The sequence below is a fragment of the Ictalurus furcatus genome, chromosome 10 (assembly GCF_023375685.1).
Source record: "Ictalurus furcatus strain D&B chromosome 10, Billie_1.0, whole genome shotgun sequence".
In the NCBI taxonomy this organism is placed as follows: Eukaryota; Metazoa; Chordata; class Actinopteri; order Siluriformes; family Ictaluridae; genus Ictalurus; species Ictalurus furcatus.
The window spans coordinates 6,100,066-6,109,325 of record NC_071264.1 but is presented as its reverse complement, the minus strand read 5'-3'; the positions used below and the strand labels follow the sequence as shown (position 1 = coordinate 6,109,325).

The window sequence follows — 9,260 nt, the reverse complement described above, 5'->3', positions numbered from 1 at the left end:
CTGCTTGGCAATGGTCTTGTAGCCCATTCCAGACTTGTGTAGGTCTACAATCTTGTCCCTGACATCCTTGGAGAGCTCTTTGGTCTTGGCCATGGTGGAGAGTTTGGAATCTGATTGATTGATTGCTTCTGTGGACAGGTGTCTTTTATGCAGGTAACAAGCTGAGATTAGGAGCACTCCCTTGAAGAGTGTGCTCCTAATCTCAGCTCATTACCTGTATAAAAGACACCTGGGAGCCAGAAATCTTTCTGATTGAGAGGGGGTGAAATACTTATTTCCCTCATTAAAATGCAAATCAATTTATAACATTTTTGACATGCGTTTTTCTGGATTTTCTTGTTGTTATTCTGTCTCTCACTGTTCAAATAAATCTACCATTAAAATTATAGACTGATCATTTCTTTGTCAGTGGGCAAATGTACAAAATCAGCAGGGGATCAAATACTTTTTTCCCCTCACTGTATTTGTTCCATGGTCTTTATCTAGCATTAGTTCTGGGTTGTTTAGGCCTTGGGACTAATGCCAGTGCTTTGTAACCCATCGTCGGGGCGATGATACAAAAGTAGGGGGTAGAATGTAGTGAGGTGTGTGCTGTGATTAAAACGTCACCCTTATTAACTACGTGGCCAATGAGCTATGTTCCTACCACAATATATAAGTGGTTGTTTATGCCTCATGGAACGCATCATGTTTGAAAACCCGCCCCTTCCTTTCGTTGTTATGGATTACAGAGTGTGACGTTGGGCTACTGAGACTGTGTGCAGTTGTGGTGTTCTGCTCACTCTCAGTACAGTGTGCCGTCAAGGCCCCCATCTGTGTAGCTTGGTAGTTTAACGTAGCCCCGGTTGGAGCGCCAATTGTTGCCGTCACAACTATTAAAGATGCTATCATGATTTTTGTATGTGCCATCAGATCACGGGTCCTCGATTTTGCATGCGTAAAGGCGGGCTGAGTGAGATGTGGTCATTTCGGTACAGCTCCTCCCCCTCACTCGCAGAGCCACTGTCTTGTTTGTCTTTGCTGCTTTGGTTTGCTTTGCGTTTGATTGATTCTGTTTGGTTTTGCTGCTTCGGTTTGCTTTGCTTTTACTTTGCGTTTCCTTGGTTTGGGGCTGCTTTGGGCTGCTTTATTTTGTTATTTTGTTTTATTTGTTTGTTACTGTCACAGAGATCAATTTTATTGAATTCAACTGTTGTAACAGTCTTTATCAATTATGCTGATACTGCTTATGTGGTAGTAGTGGTTTTGGTCAGTCTTGGTAAACTTGCTACCTGTGATCAGTTTGAGCTCGGGGTTATCTCTATTTTTGTGACAGTAAGTTTGTCTTTGTTCTGTTTTATTCTTTTGTTCATTTGTTTTGAGCATTGTAATTGATTTTGTGTATTTGTTTTCTCCTTGTAGCAGCTGAGTGCTTCCTGAGGCTGGGGGAGTTCTTTGCTGCATCTTAGGCTTTACCTAACTAAGGGTCGTTATTATTGCTGTGATTATTTGCAGTGAATTTTGTGGGGTTGATTCTGATTGGTGGGGTTCTTTTCCCTTTTGTATAGCTGGTGCTGTCTTACTAGCCTGCCCTTCATACAGGAAGCCTCAGTCCTCCTATGATTGTTAATTTCTTCTCATGACTGTTTTATTGACCAATGCCTGACTGTGTGTGTTGTTTTAAAAATAATTCTTGGCCAGTCTTTTTAACTTCAAAATAAAATTTATTTTTGTATGGAAAACCATGCCTCTTGCCTGTTCTAAGTGGAATGTATTTGTGTGTCTTTATTTGGGTTATTTTCCCGTTTTCTCGGGGTGCCATAGTTGCTACGAATCGAGCCACATTGCTACATTAGGTTTTAAGTTTTTTGTTAGGCTGGAAAGATTATTTCCCATGACAATCCTCTTGAGGAGGCTACAATTTGGATACAAGAAAGAACAGTGTAAAAAGAAAATGAATGGATGGTTCATTTATTTGCAATGATTTAATACGTCAGAATAATTTCAACATAGTACTGCTTTGTATCCAGCTGATTTTGCTGCAGCTTCTTCAACATCGGTTGTTTCAGATGATCTGAGGCTCATCAAGGCCACTTCTGCTTCCAGAAGAACCCATTTCCATGCCAGTCAGAGAATATCTACGCTAACCATCACTCTACTTTTTGGTCAAAGATGCCATCTTCCTTATCAGAGAATATTTTTGCCAAAAAGGACGTGCACTTCTCCTGGCAGATCCTCTTGGGGAGGCTACAATTTGGATACAAGAGAGAACAGCGTGAAAATATAATGAATGGATGGTTGATTATTTGCCATGATTTAATACTTCAAAATAATTTCAACATAAATATAAGAGGTATAGCAACACAAAATATTTCTGAGTGATGAATTAATAATGTTTAAAAGGTTATAAAAATGCAAAATCTTAGCTATGTATCCTAAGAAGATTCCCTTACCTGGCTTATCACTAGGAGGTGGTGAAGGGACAGGGCTAGCACATTCCTGGTGTCCAATCAGCTCAAAGCTTTGGGAAGTAATGTCAGAAGGAGTGTTTTCCTCAGAAGGAGCAGCCATGATTTGCTCAAGCTCAACATCTGATTTAGCAACAAGTCCTTCTTCTGCTACTTCATCAAATCTTGACATGTGGTCAACATTTTCTGTTGCAGAAGTAGCAGCCATGATTTGCTCAAACTCAACATCTGATTTAGCCACAAGCCCTTCTTCTGCTACTTCATCAGATCTTGACATGTGGTCAACATTTTCTGTTGCAGAAGTAGCAGTGAGCTCAAGAACGCTTGTATCCAAATCAAAGGCAGATTTGACTCTTGAAGTCAGAAGCTCATCAAGGCCGCTTCTGCTTCCAGAAGAACCCATTTCCATGCCAGTCTGAGAAAGTCTACTCTTGCCATCACTCTCTACCTTTTGGTGAGACTGCTCAAAGATGCCATCTTCTTTATCAGAGAATATGTTTGGCAAAGAGCTGGGTTTTATAGGACGTGCACTTCTCCGGGCAGATCCTCTTGGGGAGGCTACAATTTGGATACAAGAGAGAACAGTGTGAAAAGATAATGAATGGATGGCTGATTATTTGCCATGATTTAATACTTCAAAATAATTTCAACATAAATATAACAGAGGTATAGCAACACAAAATATTTCTGAGTGACGAATTAATAATGTTTAAAAGGTTATAAAAATGTAAAATCTTAGCTATGTATCCTAAGAAGATTCCCTTACCTGGCTTATCACCAGAAGGTGATGAAGGGACAGGGCTAGCACATTCCTGGTGTCCAATCAGCTCAAGGCTTTGGGAAGTAATGTCAGAAGGAGTGTTTTCCTCAGAAGTAGCAGCCATGATTTGCTCAAGCTCAACATCTAATTTATCAACAAGTCCTTCTTCTGCTACTTCATCGGATCTTGACATGTGGTCAACATTTTCTGTTGCAGAAGTAGCAGTGAGCTCAAGAACGTTTGTATCCAAATCGGAGTCAGATTTGACTCTTGAAGTCAGAGGGCCATCAGGACCACCTCTGCTTCCAGAAGAACCCATTTCCATGCCAGTCAGAGAAAGTCTACGCCTGCCATCACTCTCTACCTTTTGGTGAGACTGTTCAAAGATGCCATCTTCTTTATCAGAGAATATGTTTGGCAAAGAGCTGGCTTTTATAGGACGTGCACTTCTCCTGGCAGATCCTCTTGGGGAGGCTACAATTTGGATACAAGAGAGAACAGTGTGAAAAGATAATGAACGGATGGTTGATTATTTGCCATGATTTAATACCTCAAGATAATTTCAACATAAATATAACAGAGGTATAGCAACACAAAATATTTCTGAGTGACGAATTAATAATGTTTAAAAGGTTATAAAAATGCAAAATCTTAGCTATGTAGCCTATGAAGATTCCCTTACCTGGCTTATCACTAGAAGGTGATGAAGGGATAGGGCTAGCACATTCCTGGTGTCCAATCAGCTGAAGGCTTTGGGAAGTAATGTCAGAAGGAGTGTTTTCCTCAGAAGGAGCAGCCATGATTTGCTCAAGCTCAACATCTGATTTAGCCACAAGTCCTTCTTTTGCTACTTCATCAAATCTTGACATGTGGTCAACATTTTCTGTTGCAGAAGTAGCAATGAGCTCAAGAACGCTTGTATCCAAATCGGAGTCAGATTTGACTCTTGAAGTCAGAGGGCCATCAAGGTGGCTCATGCTTCCAGAAGCAGCCAAGATGCCCTCAACCTCATCTTTGGCCTTAACTTCAGGTCCAGAAGACTGGTCAAATACTGTGGAGAACGGGACTTTGGTAGATCTTCTTGGGGAGTCAACTCTCTCTTTCACAATGTCTGCAATTTGGGCAAAAATTTTTTTTTAGCTGTGGCTAATGTGATTTGGATTCATCACAATGGTAGTACAACGCAATGCTTTCTATAAGAAATAATACGTCATTCTTTTAAAAAATCTTATCTCACTATGAATATATGGGTATGTAACATAAGATTTATTTACCAAATGTCTCAATGTCCTGAGCTGTGACACTAGACTCATCAGCACTTCCTCTTGGCTCATGGACTGGACTCTGGTTGAAATCTGAGTCAGTGCTGGGAAGGATACTATCAGACACGGTATCAAACTCATGACTATGAAGAGAAGCAATCATGCTAGGATCCCTTTCAGTGCAAACATCTGGTTTCAGTTGAGGAATCAAGGAATCAAGCATGCCTTCAAAGACACTGTCCACTATTTCTGTTACAGAATCACATGCCGTTGGTGAGGCTGTCTGAAATTTGTGTGACTGGCTACTAAAAGTTTTTTTCACGTCTTCTCTAACTTCTATCAGTGCATAACCAATCACAGATGCCACAGAATCACTGAAGCCAAGCATGAAAACATTGTTGCTTGATTGTTGTTCCTGGGAGATGTTGTTTATCTTACCTCCTGCTGTACCGAATCTCAAGGCATGCTGTTGCTCATGAACTTGGGACACGGCTTTTGCTAGTATATCATCAATCTCACCCACAATGCGCTGAGTGAGCTGATTCTTGAATGATGTAGAGGTTATGCAATCCAGGACTGCATCAGTAATCGTGGTTCTTAATTGAGGTTCTACCTCAATTGTAGCCTCAAGAGACTTACTCTTTACTTCTGTAGTACCTGTAAGTACCTGAGGACTGCCGGATGTTTTGCTTAACTTTTCCCTGCACATCAGTGCTCTGAATGGGGTTAGACCAATCGGATCCATTCTTGGTGTTCTGGGAAGAAGTTTTGGTTTCCCAGGGCTCTTTGCTGCAGGTCCTTTCAATTACACACAACACATGAAATTAGCCTTGTGTGTACTCTTTGAACATTAAGATTGGTTGGTTTATAAGTCATTTTGCTCTGATGAAAGGTAATATTTCATATCTTACCATCACCTGCTTGTCCAAATACTTTTATGGTCTTTATGGGGTCGACTGATTTTTTTCTGGTTGTGTTAATGACAGGTGAGCGGATGTTCTGCTTTGCCGCAGTGCACATTCTATTTTCCCCATGTGCCTGAAATGAACAATTGAACTAATCTTAGCCTTGTCAAAAAACCTCAGCCTGTAGAGAATATACAAATCTATTACCATTTGTAAAATTACTAAAATTCCAATATTGTTGGCTCTCTCCTATAAAGAAAAAGTTTAAGTCTGTAGTTATATCTGACGTCTGCAATCACTATAATAAATCCTCACTACACACTTAACTGAACTCTGTAATTGACCCCTGATGTCAAGCAACGTTTCTTAAATTCACAACGCAAAGAAATAGCTTAGGATAATGTAGATAATCAAAGATTATATCCATTATAAATTCTGTATAAATCCATTATAAATGCATTAAATTATATTAATCTCTTTTGCATATTTTCTCTGAATCTATTTGAACCCTTTCTAGCAGTACACTGGCATTCCATTCTACCAGCGGAATGGAAATTGACATCAGAAATTTTCAATCAGTGTACACAAATAATTCATTTATCACCGCAAGTCTGTTATAAGATTAATCAGGACTCTGTTAGGTTTCTGTATGTAGAATATATTGTATCACAACGGGAAACGAGACGGTTGTGAGCCCCCTGCTGGGAAAACAATTCCCAACTCTCCACAATAAAAATTTCTACAAAGTTAAAACAAACAGCACAGCTAAAGCTTTTTTTTTTTTAATAATTAAAACTGTATGCATCTGTCCAAATAAAATGATAATATTTAAATCTAGTAAAGTAGGTAAAAACAAAACCCCTGCAAATTCTTAAAACATTGCGTTTTCATATGAGCCATTAACCACTAGTGTGACATAAAAAAAAAAATCAACACTGAACAGGGACACCTCCTAAAACAGACAGAAATTCCATTTTTTTTTGGTCTATGGTAAAAGGAGTTAAACTGTTGATGATAAAAGTTAATGATCTGTTTCACACAGTGGCTAAGATCTGAAGTGCTGTTTTTCACGTACAATAATGATGAATTAACACATTCTAAAATATATCCCGTTTCAAATACATTTTCTGCGTACGTATTTTTACATCTATATTTGAAAGCTTGTAGTCTGGAAACAACTCCTACTCATAATGTAATCAAATTTGATCACATACATACACATTTACTTAAAGGAACCCAGAGTAAGTACCTGAGGGTTGCCAGATGTTTCGCGTACCTTTTCCCTGCGCATCAGTGCTCTGAATGGGGGAAGACCAATCGGATCCATTCTGGGCGTTCTGGGAAGAAGTTGTGGTTTCCCAGGGCTCTTTGCTGCAGGTCCTTTCCATTACACATACATGCAATTAGATTTGTGTGTACTCTTTGAACATTAAGATCGGTTGGTTTATAAGTCATTTTGCTCTGATGAAAGGTAATATTTCATATCTTACCATCACCTCCTTGTCCAAATCCTTCTATGGTCTTTATGGGGTCGATTGATTTCTTTCTGGTTGTGTTAATGACAGGTGAGCGGATGTTCTGCTTTGCCGTAGTGCCCATGCTATTTTCCCCATGTGCCTGAAATGAACAATTTAACTAATTTTAGTCTTGTCAAAAAACTCAGTCTGTAGAGAATATACAAGAGAATATAAAGAAAAACATGAACAAATTATATTTTAACACTGATAGCTATGCAGTCATGCATTTCAAATACTAAAAGTGTATGGATGGTTGAAAAAAACCTTCCTCACAGCTTGAAGTGTCTCTTTGTGATTCCTCCTCATTTTTGAAAATCGTTCCGTCATGCAGAAACAAATCTGTGAGTAGAATCACATCACACCAATGTAAAGCAAATAAACGGACTTAAACAAATTCAGCTGCTATTTAAAGGCATGTAAGTTTTGTATGCATTATTGCATACATGTAAGGGTATTTTTTTTTGCATTATTACAGAAAGACAGGTGTACAAGAAGCTTAGTTAAAGTGAAGATATTAGTAGAGCCATACCTCTCAGTGATCTCTCTGTAGAAACTAAAGACCACATCAGCTGAGCAGAACGTTTTATTGACATCATGACGTCACAGTGATGTCAAGGTTACAGTGGAACACAGAATTAGAATGAACCCGATTGATGTGAAAATTCTTGTCTGAGGTGTGTGTAGGGACGAAACCGTGTTCATAAAACTCACTCAAAATCTGGAAACGGAAAAAGTGAAACAAATTTTCCTAAATCCTACAAATCATCTGAGCATGAAGAATACAGAGAAATGATGACGTAATTATAGATCATAACGTGATCCTGATGGGTTAATCTTGTTTCCCACCATGACCAATAACTTATAGAGGATTTCTAAGTGAACTTAAAGCCCAGACCATGCTCAAACAGTGAAAGTTACTATTAATGTTCAGGTTCCACTTATTAACTTTATTCAATAATGTGATGATCTTCCTCTATCTGAATCAGGCAGAGAAACCTCTCCACAAAGCTACTGAACTCATATAACTTTCATTCATTTCGTTGCCTCCCTGTTCATAAGGTGGCCAGATATTAATCCTGTGATTCAGTGATTACACCCAGCCCATGAAATGAGCTAAACCTGTCTGACAGCACAAACACAGCTTCTATTATAGTATGGAAAGCCAAAAGGACCAAAAATAAACACTCTTTGCCATAACGCATTGATTCAAGTCAAGTTCACATACTGAGTAAAAAGTCAGTGTACATTTTAACCGTTTGTTTCTTGCATTAAATTGAAACTTATGTTACAACCCGCTATCTTTGGGATGGGAAGTTTTTTTTGGTGTGCTGTGCCATATTTTGTGTGCAGGTCTGAACTACCTCCCAGAGTTTCCAGCCTGCCCTAGCCTACCTTACTCCTGCCTCCCAGGATGACATCACTAAACGGCGGCCATATTTAAAGAGGAAGAGGAGTGAGAATGGTGTGGGATGTTGGAGAGGGTTACATGTGTTGGTGGTTAGAGTGTGTGTTTGGTTGTGCTGCTTGTATGCCATTTTCTGACTGCTGTTCTGGTTTTTGACTTTTGCCTGGATTTTTGGCTTTGAGTTTGGTTGTCCCTGTACCTGTTATATATAATATAGTTTGTATATTATGTAACTTTACTTTTGACAGGTCTAGGTCAAAGGTCATACTCACCATAATTAAATATAATGATGATGACAGGGCAAAGGGTCAAAATCATCATAATTAAATATAATGATGATGACAGGTCAAAGGGTCATGATAATCACTTATAATTATGTTAAATCCGGTTCCGATGTATTCCAGATGTATTCCAGACACACGCACACACAAGTTGTTTCCTTTCCCATAGATTGTGATACGCTCATGAGTTAGGCCTAGGTCAAAAAGGTCAATGATAATTATTGCTGCATGTTCATAGCTATAGCTTTCACACGCATATAGCCCCCGCCCCTCCCTGCTTAGGTTGTTAGTTGTTTTCCTGAGTTAGGCCTAGGTCAAAAAAGGTCAGTGATAATTATTGATGCATGTTCAATCCTATAGCTTTTCCTATAGCTCTGAAGCAATTCCGCAGACACGCGCGCACACACACACACACAAACAGACACAGACACACAAACGCTCACACATACATAAGGATGATGAAAAATAAGTAAATGATTAATAATGAATTTCCATACACATCCAACCAAAAATATCTCACACACACACACACACACACACACACACACACACACACACACACATACATAACCTGTCCAATCAGAACAAAAGAAAATAAAATTGCTCCATCCACTAGGTGACGTTATAAGCACCATAAATTTATAGAAGAAGAAGGCCTCACCCACCCTCTAGGTTTAAAAATG

The 9,260-nt window shown here is 39.0% G+C and overlaps 1 protein-coding gene across 3 annotated transcripts; it reads right to left on the bottom strand.

Annotated features, from left to right (window-relative positions):
- Positions 1-1,934: 1,934 nt before the first annotated feature.
- LOC128613349 (uncharacterized) lies at positions 1,935-7,504 on the bottom strand. 3 transcript variants are annotated; one of them, XM_053634029.1, is made up of 10 exons: positions 7,421-7,504; positions 7,165-7,230; positions 6,865-6,991; positions 6,624-6,754; positions 5,381-5,507; positions 4,482-5,267; positions 3,890-4,318; positions 3,214-3,681; positions 2,433-3,005; positions 1,935-2,226 (listed from the first exon to the last, which is right to left on the bottom strand). In XM_053634029.1, exons 2-10 carry the CDS (start codon positions 7,216-7,218, stop codon positions 2,135-2,137), a joined length of 2,787 nt encoding a protein of 928 aa, XP_053490004.1. In that variant the 5' UTR covers positions 7,219-7,230; positions 7,421-7,504; the 3' UTR covers positions 1,935-2,134. The 3 variants fall into 3 exon arrangements, with proteins under 3 accessions (XP_053490004.1, XP_053490003.1, XP_053490005.1); XM_053634028.1 differs by having other exon boundaries at positions 7,156-7,230; positions 7,421-7,482; XM_053634030.1 differs by having other exon boundaries at positions 6,651-6,754; positions 7,156-7,230; positions 7,421-7,482.
- Positions 7,505-9,260: the final 1,756 nt, after the last annotated feature.